Genomic DNA, 19,136 nt, shown 5'->3' with positions numbered 1-19,136 from the left:
AGGCTTCGACGAAGCAATGTCCGTTTTCTAGGTTTCGATGAAAGAGTAGAAGGCAGTGAGCCGGAAAAGTTTTTAGAGGACTGGCTGATCCAAGAGTTTGGAAGGAATGCCTTCTCTCCCCAGTTCGCTATTGAGCGGGCCCACCGTATTCCGGGGAGACCTCCTGCACCGGGGGCACCACCGCGGACTATTATTGCTAAGTTTTTGCATTTTAAGGATAGGGACACCCTCCTCCGAATGGCCAGGGACAGGGGGGATCTGGCTCATAATGGGAAGAAGATTTCCACCTTTCCTGATTTCCCCCTCGAGGTGCAGAGGGACAGAATGAAATTCAAATTGGTCAAAACCCGGTTACGGGAATTGAACATTCAGTTCAATATGTTGTACCCATCCAAATTGAAGGTGGTGGCAGACGGTGTGTCTAATATTTTTTTCTCCCCAGGTGATGTTGCGGAGTGGCTTGACTGCTCTTTCCCAGGGAAGCGCCAGGTTTTGGCTAGCTAAGTAGATCGGGGGGCCTTCTATCTGGTTGTTTAGGGAGTCTCAGTCCGGTATAATGCTTGTCGGGTTATCGGGGGACCTCGCTGGGTTATAGTAGGGGTCAGTAAGGGATAAGGCCGGGGGATGGGGGGGAGGGGGGAGGGGGTCATGTTTCCTAGTGGTTAATTAATTTAAGCCTCAAAAGAGGGGGGGGGAAGTGAGAATTTGGGGTAGGTATGCCCGGGGTAGGGCCTACAGGGAGGGGGGATGGGGGGCGGGGATGTGTTTGTATTTGTCAATGTATTGTTTGGGAGCTTACATGGTCCGGTCACCCCCGAGAGTGTTTAGAACCTGTGTGGGGATTTTTAATAAAGTTGTTGGCTGTGAGGGTGATCTACCAGATAAGGTTGAATATGTATGGGGGTGCGTTTTCTGTCATGGAATGTTAGGGGACTGAACGACAGGGTCAAGAGGGCGACAGTCTTGGGGCAATGCAGAAAGTATGAGGCAGATGTTATATGCCTTCAAGAGACTCATCTTAGTGGGGAAAGATCAAAGTCCTTAAGGCGGCCCTGGATTGGCTCTGTCTTTCACGCCCCTTACTCCAACATGTCTAGGGGGGTGTCCATATTGTTTAAAAAGTCCTTGGCATTTACTCCTGGTTGTCAAAAAATCGACCCAGGCGGTCGGTATATTTTTATTGAAGGCCGTATAGACCAAGTTCAGATATGTATATTGTCAGTTTACATCCCCCCTCCTTTCTCCTATGAGGTTATTAAGAAAGCAGTGGAATTTGCGGCGGGCTATCCTCAGGCTTCTGTTATTTGCCTTGGCGATTTTAATAAGGTCCTAGACTCCCGTTTGGATAGGTGGAGGCCTGGAGTTCAGCCTACGTATGAGGGTAGTAAGTTTAGGGAATTTATCCAGGAAGTCGGTTGGTGGGATCCATGGCGGATAAGATACCCTGATCGAAAACAATATTCATGCTACTCCGATTCTTATGGAGTCTTTTCGAGACTGGACTTAGTGCTGCTCTCGAAGGACCTATTAAATAAAGTCCAGAAGGTTGAATATAGGTCGCGGGGCATTTCGGATCATTCTCCGATAATTATAGATTTGGATTTGGCAAGGCAGGTTGGATATAGGTGTTGGAAACTGCAGCCCTACTGGCTTACACAGATGAGAGAGGCGGAGGAGGTGGAACAGATGATAGGGGAGTATTTCCAACTGAATTACGGCTCGGTCTGTGGGTCCACCTTATGGGACTCCTTTAAAGCATACATTAGAGGGGTGTTTATCAAGAAGATCGCCTTTGCCAAGAAGAACTATCGAGTGGAGACTGAAAGACTGGAGGCTAGGTCAGTGGAGTTAGAAAATAATTATGTATCTAGTGTTCGGGAAGTGGACCGGGTAGCGTGGCAGGCTGCTCTTAATGAATGGCGTGATCACGTCCAGGACACTTTCTGTCAGAGAGTGAGAACTGGAGATCATAGGCGTTATGTAAACTCGGATCGGGGTGGGAAATGGCTAGCGTTGATGGCCAAGAATGAGCGGTCCTCTAATCTTATCTCTGAAATAGCGGATGAAAAGGGCAACAGTGTGACTGATACCCCCGTAATTGTGTCCAGTTTCGTGTCATATTATAAAAAACTGTTCGCCTCTCAGTCCCTGAATAGTAATGATAGTATTGTTGACTACTTGGGGGCGTTGGAACTCCCGCAAATATCTGGGGACTCAAAAGAGTTGTTGGACTCCCCAATTACTCTAGAGGAGGTAACGTCTGTAATTCAAGCCCTCCCCCGAAATAAGGCCCCGGGGTTGGACGGGTTACCTGGGGAATTCTATTTAAAATATTCGAATGTCCTGGCCACTCCACTATGGGAATTGTTGGGTGGTGTCAAGACGGAGGGTAGGCTTCCTCCGTCTATGGAGGAAGCATATATAGTTATGATTCCCAAGGCAGGGAAGGACCCCTCCCAGGTTGATTCCTATCGACCTATTTCCATTATGTCCTCGGACGCCAAGATTTTCGCAAAAATATTGGCCAACCGTTTGGGAAGGGTGCTGGATGAAATTGTACACCAAGACCAGACAGGTTTTAGACCGGGAAGGTCGACGGCGGTCAACCTGAGGAGGGTCCTATCTTTTATTCAAATTATCAATTCCGGTTATAAATGCGCGGCTGTGGCATCGTTTGATGCCAGTAAGGCAATTGACGTAATTGAGTGGGAGTTTTTATGGCCGGTGTTAAGAGCCTTTGGCATCGGGGAGGGTTTCATTGGATGGATAAGGTTATTGTACCGACAGCCATTGGCCCGAATATCGATTAACGGTTTCACCTCCGACTCCTTCCCATTGGCTAGAGGTACTAGGCAGGGGTGTCCGCTGTCCCCGTTGTTGTTTGCGGTGGCAGTGGAGCCCCTGGCTCATCTACTTAGACAGAAGTTGGGCTGTCATAATTCTTGCGGGAGTAAATTGGTATCTTTGTACGCCGATGACCTCCTAATTGGTTCTGACAGTCCAGGCATTGATCTCCCTATAATCGTGAACCTTCTAAATGAATTTGGGGGTATGTCAGGTATTAAAATGAACTGGGATAAGTCTCATGTAATGTTCCTGGGTCCCGTGCCTCCTGATATCCAGCTAGCCTGCCCGTTAAAAAATTCTAGTAAATTCAAGTACTTGGGCGTTGTAATCTCCGGCAACCCGCGGGATTATATCTCGGACAATCTGAGGCCGCTTTTAACCGAAATTAAAACTAAGTGTCGGAGATGGGTGGGTCTGCCACTTTCGCAAATTGGCAGGGTCAATTTGTTGAAAATGTGTATTCAACCAAAACTTTTATACCTGTTGCTTCAGTCTCCGTGTTATGTAAGCGTAAAATTCTTTCATGAGTTAAACAGTGTTCTGTCCTCATTTGTGTGGAAAAATAGAAGCCCGAGGATTAGACTATCTATCTTGACCCAGGACAGAGTAGAAGGGGGTCTTGCCCTCCCGGATTTTAGACTCTATTACTATTCATCCCAATTATGTCATCTCTGCCCATGGATACAGGGTGGCGAGGGGGTTGGGGAATTCAAGACCCTGGCGTTAAATGGGCAATCGGGGGTGTCTCCTCTTCAAATGCTCCTGGCGGGGAAGTTATGGGGTAATGCACCCCCCCTGATAGCCCAAGCCATACGCGTGTGGAGACAGGTGCAAAAGATGACAAACTTTGAGGATATCGATCCACAAACCTCGGTTTTTTCCTTGTCAGAGGTCAAAAAGTTGAAGGGCTTAGGAGGGGGAGTGTGGGAGGCATATGGAGTGCTGGAAGCTGGAGCGTGGCTACAGGATGGGGGTATTCGATCCTTTGAGGACCTACAACAGGGGCACGACCTCCCTAGGAAAATGTACTTCAGTTATCTCCAGGTCAGGAGCGCGTTAGCATGCATGATAAGGAAGGGATCCCTGAAGATTAGGGAAGCTCCCTGTAAGGAATTTGTGAAAAAATTGGGTCCCTGGAAGCACCTTTCCAAAATATACAGATATACAGTATCCACTCCTTTAATCAAGAAAGCGGCTGGGACAAGCTGAGGTCTCAGTGGGCTAGGGTTATCCCTCGGGTCCTGTTAATAGATTGGAGGGAGATTCTATCGGCCACAAGTAAATCTTCAATGTCCCTCTCAGTACAGCAGGTTCAATTCAATATTTTTCATCGAATATACTTTACTCCGGCGCGAATGAGGCATATGGGGAACTCCACCAGTGCGGGGTTCCCTAGGTGTGGAGTGGAGCCTGGTACACACTGGCATTTAGTCTGGGAATGTGTGCATGTGCAAGCGTTTTGGTCTGCCATTTGTAATATTATGCTGGAGCTGGGTATCCCAGGTTCAACCTTCAGTACTATATGTTTAGTCTTGGGGGTAGTGGACGTCCAACTAAGTGGGCATTGGACCCAATTGATCAGGATTTTAGTATCATGTGCTAAAGTAATCATAGCAAGGAAATGGATGGCAACGGTGGGGCCTTCAGTGGTGGAGTGGACCAATTTAGTCAATGCCACCTGTTCTCATGAAAAATATGTGTATGCTACACGAGGGTGTTATTCTAAATTTTACAAGGTATGGGGTGGGTGGACGTCATCCAAATTCTATATAGCTTTGTAAAGACACTTTGACTCACTTATTACTAAACGTTCTTATTTGCATTTTAAGTGAATTATTTTTTGCACTGTTTATTAACGATAACATTTGTTGAAACAACTATAAGATTATGGTAAATAAGTTATGGGCACGATTGAGGAGGATGTGGATTTTTTATTGATTTTATTTTTTAGTATAATGAATTAGTAATATGCATTATGGGGTATTTGGTTATAGGAAATAACGTGTATGCTACACGAGGGTGTGTCTCTAGATTTATCGGGTACGGGGTGGGGGGAGGATATCTAAATACTATATAGTTTTGTTAAATTATTTGGACTCACTCAATAATAAATGCCTTTATTTATATGTAGAGAATTATTTAGGCACTGTTTAATAACGATAACTTGTGTTGAATCATGACAAGATAGTAATTATTTTAGGGGTGTGTGAAGTATAGGAGTACAAGGGATATAAGTTTAAGCACGAGAATTCATGAGTAATAATTTTATATTGATTGATGATTGGTTCTCTTCCTTTATGCGTTTATGGGCTAGAGCAGATGGGAATGCTTGATTTAGTGCCGTCTACAGCCTTAGTATTTATAGCATATAGGTGTTGAGATTTCCTGTATAGTTGGGGGAGTGACCGGCCATGGGGATGTAAGCGTTGTTTTATGTATATGTGATGTATTGTATTTAAGTGTTATGTTTGTACTTTTGCATAAGAAAAATAAAAACTTAATTAAAAAAAAAAAAATAAATGATGTGGGACAGTTATGTAGAGGTGTTAATGATGTAGGACCGGTATGTAGAGGTGTACATGATGTGGGACAGGTATGTAGAGGTGTAAATGATATAGGACAGGTATGTGGAGGTGTAAATGATGTGGGACCGGTATGTAGAGGTGTAAATGATGTGGGACAGCTATAGGGAGGTGTAAATGATGTAGGACAGGTATGTAGAGGTAGAAATAATGTGGGACAGGTATGTAGATGTGTAAATGATGTGGGACAGGTATGTAGACGTGTGAATGATGTGGGACAGGTATGTAGAGGTATAAATTATGTGGGACAGGTATGTAGAGGTGTAAATTATGTGGGACAGGTATGTAGAAGTGTAAATGATGTAGGACAGGTATGTAGAGGTGTAAATGATGTGGGACAGGTATGTAGAGGTGTAAATGATGTGGGACAGGTATGTAGAGGTGTAAATGATGTGGGACAGGTATGTAGAGGTGTAAATGATGTGGGACAGGTATGTAGAGGTGTAAATGATGTGGGGCAGGTATGTAGAGGTGTACATGATGTGGGACAGGTATGTGGGACAGGTATGTAGAGGTGTAAATGATGTGGGACAGGTATGTAGAGGTGTAAATGATGTGGGACAGGTATGTAGAAGTGTAAATGATGTAGGACAGGTATGTAGAGGTGTAAATTATATGGGACAGGTATGTAGAGGTGTAAATGATGTGGGACTGGTATGTAGAGGTGTTAATGATGTTGGACCGGTAAGTAGAGGTGTAAATGATGTGGGACAGGTATGTAGAGGTGTAAATGATGTGGTACAGGTATGTAGAGGTGTAAATGATGTGGGACAGGTATGTAGAGGTGTAAATGATGTGTGACAGGTATGTAGAGGTGTAAATGATGTGGGACAGGTATGTAGAAGTGTAAATGATGTAGGACAGGTATGTAGAGGTGTAAATGATGTGGGACAGGTATGTAGAGGTGAACATGATGTGGGACAGGTATGTAGATGTGTAAATGATGTAGGACAGGTATGTAGAGGTGTAAATGATGTGGGACAGGTATGTAGAGGTGTACATGATGTGGGACAGGTATGTAGAGGTGTACATGATGTGGGACAGGTATGTAGAGGTGTACATGATGTGGGACAGGTATGTAGAGGTGTGAATGATGTGGGACAGGTATGTAGAAGTGTAAATGATGTAGGACAGGTATGTAGAGGTGTACATAATGTGGGACAGGTACTTAGAGGTGTAAATGATGTGGGACAGGTATGTAGAAGTGTAAATGATGTAGGACAGGTATGTAGAGGTGTAAATGATGTGGGACAGGTATGTAGAGGTGTAAATGATGTGGGACAGGTATGTAGAGGTGTTACTGATGTAGGACCGGTATGTAGAGGTGTAAATGATGTGGGACAGGTATGTAAAGGTGTAAATGATGTGGGACAGGTATGTAGAGGTGTAAATTATGTGGTACAGGTATGTAGAGGTGTAAATGATGTAGGACAGGTATGTAGAGGTGTAAATGATGTGGGACAGGTATGTAGAGGTGTAAATGATGTGGGACAGGTACGTAGAGGTGTAAATGATGTGGGACAGGTATGTAGAGGTGTACATGATGTGGGACAGGTATGTAGAGGTGTAAATTATGTGGGACAGGTATGTAGAGGTGTAAATGATGTGGGACAGGTATGTAGAGGTGTACATGATGTGGGACAGGTATGTAGAGGTGTACATGATGTGGGACAGGTATGCAGGGCCGGATTTGTGCCTAGGCCCGTGAGGCGCGGGCCTCAGGGCAGCACCAATTAAGGGCGGCAGGCAGGCTGACATTCTGTTAAATAGCAGCATGGCACAGCGGGTGGGCAGCGGCGAGTGACGAGTGCCACCGCCACAGACATGAGTTATCATATGTCGGCGGCAGCGCTGCTCGTCACCCGCCACTGCCCACCCACTCTGCCATGCACATTACATCACCACTTAGTGGCTGGGTCCGACGGTCCCCCTGCGCGTCCGGAAATGGCTCACTGCTGCCGGCTCCCGCCCATTGGCTATTCTACACACACACAGTCTATTGGCTGCTGTGTATCCAGCAGCTGAGCTGAGCGGCGCACAGATCATCCCTGCGGCTCAGTTAGTCACAGTGTGAGAGAGACTGACGGAGACACTGTGCTAATCACTGTACTAATAAGTGCCTCCCTCCCTCCGGGTCCTCCGTACAGTGAGCAGTCCAGAGTGCTTAAAAAAATATTAAGGTGGGCTACAGGTAAATTTTTATGAAATATATAAATAACAATGTATATACATATATGATTACATTAAAATAGGGGGGGCGGACACAAAAATGTTGTGCCTAGGGGCGGCCTGACCCCTAAATTCGCCCCTGCAGGTATGTAGAGGTGTAAATGATGTAGGACCGGTATGTAGAGGTGTAAATGATGTAGGACAGGTATGGGAAGGTGTAAATGATGCGGGACAGGTATGGGGAGGTGTAAATGATGTAGGACAGGTATGTAGAGGTGTACATGATGTGGGACAGGTATGTAGAGGTGTAAATGACGTGGTACAGGTATGTAGAGGTGTAAATGATGTAGGACAGGTACGTAGTGGTGTAAATGATGTGGGACAGGTATGGGGAGGTGTAAATGATGTAGGACAGGTATGTAGAGGTGTAAATGATGTAGGACAGGTATGTAGAGGTGTAAATGATGTAGGACAGGTATGTAGAGGTGTATATGATGTGGGACAGGTATGTAGAGGTGTAAATGATGTGGTACAGGTATGTAGAGGTGTAAATGATGTAGGACAGGTACGTAGTGGTGTAAATGATGTGGGACAGGTATGGGGAGGTGTAAATGATGTAGGACCGGTATGTAGAGGTGTAAATGATGTAGGACAGGTATGTAGAGGTGTACATGATGTAGGACAGGTATGTAGATGTGTAAGAGATGGGGACAGGTATGTGGAGGTGTAAATGATGGGGGACAGGTATGTACAGGTGTAAATGATGTGGGACAGGTATGTAGAGGTGTAAATGATGTGGGACAGGTATGTAGAGGTGTAAATGATGGGGGACAGGTATGTAGAGGTGTAAATGATGGGGGACAGGTATGTAGAGGTGTAAATGATGGGGGACAGGTATGTAGAGGTGTAAATGATGGGGGACAGGTATGTAGAGGTGTACATGATGTGGGACAGGTATGTAGAGGTGTACATGATGTGGGACAGGTATGTAGAGGTGTAAATGATGTGGGACAGGTATATAGAGGTGTAAATGATGTAGGACAGGTATGTAGAGGTGTAAATGATGCGGGACAGGTATGGGGAGGTGTAAATGATGTAGGACAGGTATGTAGAGGTGTACATGATGTAGGACAGGTATGGGGAGGTGTAAATAATGCGGGACAGGTATGGGGAGGTGTAAATGATGTAGGACAGGTATGTAGAGGTGTACATGATGTAGGACAGGTATGGGGAGGTGTAAATAATGCGGGACAGGTATGGGGAGGTGTAAATGATGTAGGACAGGTATGGGGAGGTGTAAATGATGTGGGACAGGTATGTAGAGGTGTAAATGATGTAGGACAGGTATGTAGAGGTGTACATGATGTAGGACAGGTATATAGAGGTGTAAATGATGTAGGACAGGCATGTAGAGGTGTAAATGATGTAGGACAGGTATATATCAGGTGTATGATATCTGACACCACTGGTATGATATACACACACACATGGATGATTCCCTCACCGGTCTTGAATATTAGTACAGAGGACTCTTTTCTCCACTTCATAAATATATTAAGTGGATAATGTCCCACGGTGACAATGATGGAGGTGCTTACCCACTACTTAGCCCTAAACACCAGAACAAGACAAAGTAAGTATGGATGTGGGTGCACCGGAAGTCTAATAATGACATAAAATGTAGATTTTAATAGTGTTCAATAAAATGGTGAAATATTAAAATATAGTAACAGCTAAATTGTATGCGTCATTATTAGACCTTCAGAGCACCCACATCCATACTTACACTGGTATCTGAAGTATGACACCTGACTCCTAGGGAATTACACCGGACACTTGGGGCATAACACCAGGCACTTAGGGTATAAAAGCTGGCCACTGGGGTATAACACCTGGCACCAGGGGTATAAAAAGTGACATTATCTGACAACACATATGACACTTGGCACCCGGGGTATAATACCTGGGGAATAACACCTGTCCCCATGGATTATATCACCAGAACCCCAGGGTATGACCTCTGACCCCCCCGGGATATAACACCTGACCTCTGGCGTATAGCGCCTGACCCTGGCACTAGGGGCTTGAGCAGTGGCGGAACTTGTGAGTGGTTGGCCCAGGTGCAAAAATATAGGTTGCCCCCCCCCCCCCCCATCCACTTCAACTAAATTCACAATATGCCACACAGCAGTGGATGGCAGCAGTGAGTCCCTTAGTCCTCAGCACCTGGCACCCGGGGTTGGGGTATAGCAACTGGCACCTGGGTTGGGGTATATAATACCGAGCACCAGGGGTAGGGGCATATAACACCTGGCACCCAGAGTTGGGGCATATATCACCTGGCACCCGGGGTTGGGGCATATAACACCTGTCACCCAGAGTTGGGGCATATAGCACCTGGCACCCGGGGTTGGGGCATATAACACCCGTCACCAGCGGTTGGGGTATATAACACCTGGCACCCAGGCTATGGGTATATAACACCTGGCACCTGGGTTGTGGTATATAACACCTGGCACCCGGGATTGAGGTATATAGCACCTGGCACCTGGGGTAGGGGTATATAACACCTGGCACCCGGGATTGGGGTATATAGCACCTGGCACCTGGGGTAGGGGTATATAACACCTGGCACCCGGGATTGGGGTATATAGCACCTGGCACCTGGGGTAGGGGTATATAACACCTGGCACCTGGGATTGGGGTATATAACCCTGGCACCTGGGGTAGGGGTATATAACACCTGGCACCTGGGGTAGGGGTATATAACACCTGGCACCTGGGGTAGGGGTATATAACACCTGGCACCTGGGGTAGGGGTATATAACACCTGGCACCCGGGATTGGGGTATATAGCACCTGGCACCTGGGGTAGGGGTATATAGCACCTGGCACCTGGGGTAGGGGTATATAACACCTGGCACCCGGGATTGGGGTATATAGCACCTGGAACCTGGGGTAGGGGTATATAACACCTGGCACCCGGGGTCGGGGTAAACAAATTTACTAAAGCTTGTATACATGAGAATAGGTGATGTTGCCCATAGCAACCAATCAGAGTATGTCTATTATCTATGGCATCCTAGCCGGAATGTGATTGGTTGCTATGGGCAACATCTCCTCTTCTTCTCTGTGGAAGCTCCTGTGGTAAATGCACCTCACTGTGCGCTGAGCCGGAGGCTGGTCCCAGGAGCTGACACTCTGCAGCAGCAGCAGCAGCAGCAGCAGCAGCAGGTGCCGGGGGGAGGGGCTGCCGGCCGGTGGGGGGAGGGCGGGAGCTGAGTGATTGGCTCCCGGGCTCGGTATTACAGCAGCCCCGGCGGCGGCCCCGGCACTAGGAGGAGGAGGATGGACGCGGCGCCCCCGCCGCAGCAGCCCCCGGCCCCGGGGACGGTGAAGCGCCCGATGAACGCCTTCATGGTGTGGTCCAGCGAGGAGCGGAAGCGGGTGTCCGCCCGCCACCCTAAGATGCACAACTCGGAGATCAGCCGGCGGCTGGGGGAGGTGTGGCGGGGGCTGGCCGAGGACGAGCGCAGGCCCTACCGGGAGGAGGCCAAGCGGCTGCGGGCACAGCACGCCCGGGACTACCCGGGATACAAGTACGCGCCCCGCAAGAAGCGCAAGGAGAGGCGGGAGCCCCCGGTACTGCTGCCGCGGCGGCCGGAGGAGGAGGAGGAGGCGGGGGACATGGGGGCGGCGGAGAGGCAGCACTACCCCGGCTACCCGGAGCACTACAGGTCGGTCACCCCCTCATATACTATGTACCCTCCTAATACCCCGCTATCCCTGTGTACCCCCATCCCCAGTAATCCCCCCCCCCCTACACACACACACACCTGCTTATATTACCCCACACAGCACCAGGGGGACATGGGGGCGGCGGAGAGGCAGCACTACCCCGGCTACCCGGAGCACTACAGGTCGGTCACCCCCTCATATACTATGTACCCTCCTAATACCCCGCTATCCCTGTGTACCCCCCATCCCCAGTAATCCCCCCCCTACACACACACCTGCTTATATTACCCCACACAGCACCAGGGGGACATGGGGGCGGCGGAGAGGCAGCACTACCCCGGCTACCCGGAGCACTACAGGTCGGTCACCCCCTCATATACTATGTACCCTCCTAATACCCCGCTATCCCTGTGTACCCCCCATCCCCAGTAATCCCCCCCCCTACACACACACCTGCTTATATTACCCCACACAGCACCAGGGGGACATGGGGGCGGCGGAGAGGCAGCACTACCCCGGCTACCCGGAGCACTACAGGTCGGTCACCCCCTCATATCCCCTGTACCCCCTCATATACTATGTACCCTCCTAATACCCCGCTATCCCTGTGTACCCCCCATCCCCAGTAATCCCCCCCTACACACACACCTGCTTATATTACCCCACACAGCACCAGGGGGACATGGGGGCGGCGGAGAGGCAGCACTACCCCGGCTACCCGGAGCACTACAGGTCGGTCACCCCCTCATATACTATGTACCCTCCTAATACCCCGCTATCCCTGTGTACCCCCCATCCCCAGTAATCCCCCCCTACACACACACCTGCTTATATTACCCCACACAGCACCAGGGGGACATGGGGGCGGCGGAGAGGCAGCACTACCCCGGCTACCCGGAGCACTACAGGTCGGTCACCCCCTCATATCCCCTGTACCCCCTCATATACTATGTACCCTCCTAATACCCCGCTATCCCTGTGTACCCCCCATCCCCAGTAATCCCCCCCTACACACACACCTGCTTATATTACCCCACACAGCACCAGGGGGACATGGGGGCGGCGGAGAGGCAGCACTACCCCGGCTACCCGGAGCACTACAGGTCGGTCACCCCCTCATATACTATGTACCCTCCTAATACCCCGCTATCCCTGTGTACCCCCCATCCCCAGTAATCCCCCCCTACACACACACCTGCTTATATTACCCCACACAGCACCAGGGGGACATGGGGGCGGCGGAGAGGCAGCACTACCCCGGCTACCCGGAGCACTACAGGTCGGTCACCCCCTCATATACTATGTACCCTCCTAATACCCCGCTATCCCTGTGTACCCCCATCCCCAGTAATCCCCCCCCCCCCTACACACACACACCTGCTTATATTACCCCACACAGCACCAGGGGGACATGGGGGCGACAGAGGCAGCACTACCCGGAGCACTACAGGTCGGTCACCCCCTTATAGCCCCTGTACCCCCTCATATACTATGTACCCTCCTAATTCCCCTGTGTACCCCCTCTCCCCTCATATACTGTTACCCCTCTAATGCCCCCTTATACCCTGTGTAACCCCCATCCCCAGTAATCCCCCCCCCCCCACACACACACACACACACACCTGCTTATATTACCCCACACAGCACCAGGGGGACATGGGGGCGGCGGAGAGGCAGCACTACCCCGGCTACCCGGAGCACTACAGGTCGGTCACCCCCTTATATCCCCTGTACCCCCTCATATACTATGTACCCTCCTAATTCCCCTGTGTACCTCCTCTCCCCTCATATACTGTTACCCCTCTAATGCCCCCTTATACCCTGTGTACCCCCCATCCCCAGTAATCCCCCCCCACCCTACACACACCTGCTTATATTACCCCACACAGCACCAGGGGGACATGGGGGCGGCGGAGAGGCAGCACTACCCCGGCTACCCGGAGCACTACAGGTCGGTCACCCCCTCATATACTATGTACCCTCCTAATACCCCGCTATCCCTGTGTACCCCCCATCCCCAGTAATCCCCCCTACACACACACACACACACACACACCTGCTTATATTACCCCACACAGCACCAGGGGGACATGGGGGCGGCGGAGAGGCAGCACTACCCCGGCTACCCGGAGCACTACAGGTCGGTCACCCCCTCATATACTATGTACCCTCCTAGTTCCCCTGTGTACCCCCTCTCCCCTCATATACGGTTACCCCTCTTATGCCCCGTGTACCCCCATCCCCAGTAATCCCCCCCCCCCCCCCCACACACACACACACACACCTGCTTATATTACCCCACACAGCACCAGGGGGACATGGGGGCGGCGGAGAGGCAGCACTACCCCGGCTACCCGGAGCACTACAGGTCGGTCACCCCCTTATATCCCCTGTACCCCCTCATATACTATGTACCCTCCTAATTCCCCTGTGTACCTCCTCTCCCCTCATATACTGTTACCCCTCTAATGCCCCCTTATACCCTGTGTACCCCCCATCCCCAGTAATCCCCCCCCACCCTACACACACCTGCTTATATTACCCCACACAGCACCAGGGGGACATGGGGGCGGCGGAGAGGCAGCACTACCCCGGCTACCCGGAGCACTACAGGTCGGTCACCCCCTCATATACTATGTACCCTCCTAATACCCCGCTATCCCTGTGTACCCCCCATCCCCAGTAATCCCCCCTACACACACACACACACACCTGCTTATATTACCCCACACAGCACCAGGGGGACATGGGGGCGGCGGAGAGGCAGCACTACCCCGGCTACCCGGAGCACTACAGGTCGGTCACCCCCTCATATACTATGTACCCTCCTAGTTCCCCTGTGTACCCCCTCTCCCCTCATATACGGTTACCCCTCTAATGCCCCGTGTACCCCCATCCCCAGTAATCCCCCCCCCCCCCCCCACACACACACACCTGCTTATATTACCCCACACAGCACCAGGGGGACATGGGGGCGACAGAGGCAGCACTACCCCGGCTACCCGGAGCACTACAGGTCGGTCACCCCCTCATATACTATGTACCCTCCTAGTTCCCCTGTGTACCCCCCTCTCCCCTCATATACTGTTACCCCTCTAATGCCACCTTATACCCTGTGTTCCCCCATCCCCAGTAATCCCCCCCCACACACACACACCCCTGCTTATATTACCCCACACAGCTCCATGGGGACATGGGGGCGGCGGAGAGGCAGCACTACCCCGGCTACCCGGAGCACTACAGGTCACCCCCTTATAGCCCCTGTACCCCCTCATATACTATGTACCCTCCTAATTCCCCTGTGTACCCCCTATATCCCGTGTACCCCCTCTCCCATCATATACTGTTACCCCTCTAATGCCCCCTTATACCCTGTGTACCCCCCATCCCCAGTAATCCCCCCCCCTACACACACCTGCTTATATTACCCCACACAGCACCAGGGGGACATGGGGGCGGCGGAGAGGCAGCAGTACCCCGGCTACCCGGAGCCCTGCGGGTCGGTCACCCCCTTATATATACTATGTACCCTCCTAATTCCCCTATGTACCCCCTATATCCCATGTACCCCCTCTCCCCTCATATACTGTTACCCCTCTAATGCCCCCTTATACCCTGTGGACCCCCATCCCCAGTAATCCCCCCCCTACACACACACCTGCTTATATTACCCCACACAGCACCAGGGGGACATGGGGGCGGCGGAGAGGCAGCAGTACCCCGGCTACCCGGAGCCCTGCGGGTTCGGTCACCCCCTTATATATACTATGTACCCTCCTAATTCCCCTATGTACCCCCTATATCCCATGTACCCCCTCTCCCCTCATATACTGTTACCCCTCTAATGCCCCCTTATACCCTGTGTACCCCCATCCCCAGTAATCCCACCCCCCTACACACACACCTGCTTATATTACCCCACCCAGCACCAGGGGGACATGGGGGCGACAGAGGCAGCAGTAACCCGGCTACCCGGAGCCCTGCGGGTCGGTCACCCGCTTATATCCTATGTACCCCCCTAATACCCCGCTATCCCTGTGTACCCCCATCCCCAGTAATCCCCCCCCCCCCTCCCTACACACACACCTGCTTGTATTACCCCACTCAGCACCAGGGGGACATGTGGGTGGCAGAGGGGCAGCAGTACCCAGAGCCCTGAGGGTTGTCACCCCCTTATATCCTATGTACACCCCTATATCCTATGTGCCCTCCTAAGACGCCCTATCCCCGTGTATCCCCCTATATCCTATGTACCCCCTCCTAATACCTCCTATATGACAAGTTCCCCCCACACACATGCTTATATTACCCCACTCTGCACCGGGGGACATGGGGGTGGTGGACAGGCAGCACTACCCCAGACCCTACAGTTCTGTTCCCATCTCCACCCTTATATCCTATGTACCCCCTCCTATATTCTGTGTACCCCTGTAACACCCCTGTATCCTGTACCCTATACGCCCCCACCACAAGTAACACCCCGACTCCACCTGCCTGTATTACCCCACTCAGCATCAGGGGTACATGGGGGCGGCGGAAATGGAGCAGTACCTCTGCTACACTGAGCCCTAAAGGTTGGTCACCCTTCTCCATATCCTATGGGAATGGGATCATTCGTCAGAATGAACTTAGGTCTACAGTCATTAGGTCTACCCCACTAGGTCGACTGGCAGGAAGGTCGACCTGACTTAATGTCGACATGGGCCAAGGTCGACATGACTTAAGGTCGAATTTGCATAAAGGTCGACATGAGGAAGGTCGACTGGTCATAAGGTCGACATGGGTTTTTCACTGTTTGATCCGAATGTCGACACAGTCGACATGGACACAGTTGGCAATGAGAAACGGACCCTCGCTTCGCTCGCGATGCTTCGGGCACGGTGCCTCGCTGCGCTCGGCACACTATTTTATTCTCCCACCACGCCCTAGTGGATGGTAGAACATGAAATACCGCCTGTCGGCACATGTCGGCTCAAAAAACAGTGAAAAACCCATGTTGACCTTATGACCAGTCGACCTTCCTCATGTCGACCTTTATGCAAATTTGACCTTAAGTCATGTCGACCTTGGCCCATGTCGACCTTAAGTCAGGTCGACCTTCCTGCCAGTCGACCTAGTGGGGTAGACCTAATGACTGTAGACCATCCTATGTACCCCCAATAATACACCCCCTGTCCTCATATCCTATGTACCCCCAATAATGCACCCCATTCCCACTTATACATGTACCCCGCCCTAATAATACATCCTCCCTGCCTGTAATACCCCCACAGCACGGGGCGGGGGTGGGGGTACCCCAGCTACCTGCAGCCCTACAGGTCAGTCATACCATTATATCATCCATCTAATACTCCCCTGCCTGTAACCCCCTCCTTTACCCCCAAATCTTCTGTCTGTACCCCTTATATCTACTTCTACTATCATCCCCTACTCTGTCTGTAGCACTAGATCATATGCTGCAATACCCCCCTCCGCCTGTACCCATTCCTTATCCTTGCCTATAGTCCTCTTATATTGCCCCTACGCCCTTAATAAACCCCCCCCCCCCTCCCTTGTGCCGTTATACTACACGTGGAGTGATTTTGCTGTGGACTGTATTCCTGCACCCTGCAAGTGGGGGAAGGAAGTGCACTGTGACCTGCCACCATATACTGTGTATTACTGTCCCTTCTGCCCCATCTCACAGTCACCGTCTGTCTCTTGCAGTTACTTACCTTACCACGGCCCACCCAGGACGGACCCCCTGCTCACTCCCATCAGCGATGTTTCGGCACTGTACGGATTTGGACTCTATGATTATGGCGAGCGGAGGGGCATACACCCACAAGTCCACTACCCTACGGTAGAGGTGGAAAGCGGAGGCTCCCTGACCAGTCTATGACCTGAGGTGCGCTGGACATCAAGCAGAGGAATTGGATTGTGTGGACCCCAGTTCCCTTCACATGGGGGTAATCTGGGTCCTCGGTTCCAAGGACTGTAGTCAGAGATGCTTTGCAGGTTTCTATAGGCTGAACACTATGTAGGGGTGTCATAGCGTGCGCCCCTAGGAGGTAGCCATCGATGGAGGGCATTAATTTCTCTATAGAAATCATATAGGACCTTTTTCTAGGTTAGTCTCCTGAGCTGAGCCCTTCGGCGTGTCTGTGGCAGCTGCATGGTTCTTGGGGTGCTTCTGGTATGAACCCCGGGAACGACGGACGCCTCTCAGAGGTCTAGAAGTACGACTGAAGTCTCAAACACTGTTACTGGTATTTTACACTAGATTTTTTTAAGGAAATTTGTATTTTTTGTAGTGAATTATTAAAGTAATAGAAAACAAACACTTAACGCCGGGTTATTCTTTACGGGCCAGCGCCTAGTACGCCAACACTATGCCTTATAACTCGCGAGCTTAGTCTGGCCTGATTTAAGTCGCACTATACAGATGTGTCCAGCCCTGTGGGCCTCATTCAGTCCCGCTATACAGTGTGTCCAGCCCTGTGGGCCTGATTCAGTCACACTATACAGTGTGTCCAGCCCTGTGAGCCTCATTCAGTCACACTGTACAGATGTGTCCAGCCCTGTGGGCCTCATTCAGTCACACTGTGCAGATGTGTCCAGCCCTGTGGGCCTCATTCAGTCACACTATACAGTGTGTCCAGCCCTGTGGGCCTCATTCAGTCGCGCTGTACAGATGTGTCCAGCCCTGTGGGCCTGATTCAGTCGCGCTGTGCAGATGTGTCCAGCCCTGTGGGCCTCATTCAGTCGCACTATGCAGATGTGTCCAGCCCTGTGGGCCTGATTCAGTCGCACTGTGCAGATGTGTCCAGCCCTGTGGGCCTCATTCAGTCACACTATACAGTGTGTCCAGCCCTGTGGGCCTCATTCAGTCACACTATACAGTGTGTCCAGCCCTGTGGGCCTCATTCAGTCGCACTGTACAGATGTGTCCAGCCCTGTGGGCCTGATTCAGTCACACTGTACAGATGTGTCCAGCCTTGTGGGCCTCATTCAGTCGCACTGTACAGATGTGTCCAGCCCTGTGGGCCTGATTCAGTCACACTGTACAGATGTGTCCAGCCTTGTGGGCCTGATTCAGTCACACTGTACAGATGTGTCCAGCCCTGTGGGCCTGATTCAGTCACACTGTACAGAGGTTTCCAGCCCTGTGGGCCTCATTCAGTCACACTGTACAGAGGTTTCCAGCCCTGTGGGCCTCATTCAGTCGCACTACAGATGTGTCCAGCCCTGTGGGCCTCATTCAGTCCCACTATACAGTGTGTCCAGCCCTGTGGGCCTCATTCAGTCGCACTGTACAGATGTGTCCAGCCCTGTGGGCCTGATTCAGTCGTACTATACAGTGTCCAGCCTTGTGGGCCTCATTCAGTCGCACTATACAGATGTGTCCAGCCCTGTGGGCCTGATTCAGTCACACTGTACAGATGTGTCCAGCCCTGTGGGCCTGATTCAGTCGTACTATAGTGTCCAGCCTTGTGGGCCTCATTCAGTCGCACTATACAGATGTGTCCAGCCTTGTGGGCCTGATTCAGTTGCACTGTACAGATGTGTCCAGCCCCGTGGGCCTGATTCAGTTGCACTGTACAGATGTGTCCAGCCCCGTGGGCCTGATTCAGTTGCACTGTACAGATGTGTCCGGCCCTGTGGGCCTGATTCAGTTGCACTGTGCAGATGTTTCCAGCCCTGTGTGCCTCATTCATTCGCACTATACAGATGTGTCCAGCCCTGTGGGCCTCATTCGGTCGCACTATACAGATGTGTCCAGCCCTGTGGGCCTCATTCAGTTGCACTATACAGATGTGT

General features: G+C 51.1%; 1 protein-coding gene across 1 annotated transcript; it reads left to right on the top strand.

Annotated features, from left to right (window-relative positions):
• The first annotated feature begins 10,802 nt into the window (after positions 1–10,802).
• On the top strand, positions 10,803–17,663 carry SOX15 (SRY-box transcription factor 15). Its single transcript, XM_083185851.1, has 2 exons — positions 10,803–11,335; positions 17,043–17,663. The coding sequence occupies exons 1-2, from the start codon at positions 10,947–10,949 to the stop codon at positions 17,215–17,217; spliced, it is 564 nt and encodes a 187-aa protein (XP_083041977.1). The 5' UTR covers positions 10,803–10,946; the 3' UTR covers positions 17,218–17,663.
• Positions 17,664–19,136: the final 1,473 nt, after the last annotated feature.

This window comes from Crinia signifera, chromosome 4 (genome assembly GCF_055691185.1).
Source record: "Crinia signifera chromosome 4, ASM5569118v1, whole genome shotgun sequence".
NCBI classification, from domain to species: Eukaryota; Metazoa; Chordata; class Amphibia; order Anura; family Myobatrachidae; genus Crinia; species Crinia signifera.
This window is presented reverse-complemented; position numbering and strand designations above follow the sequence as displayed.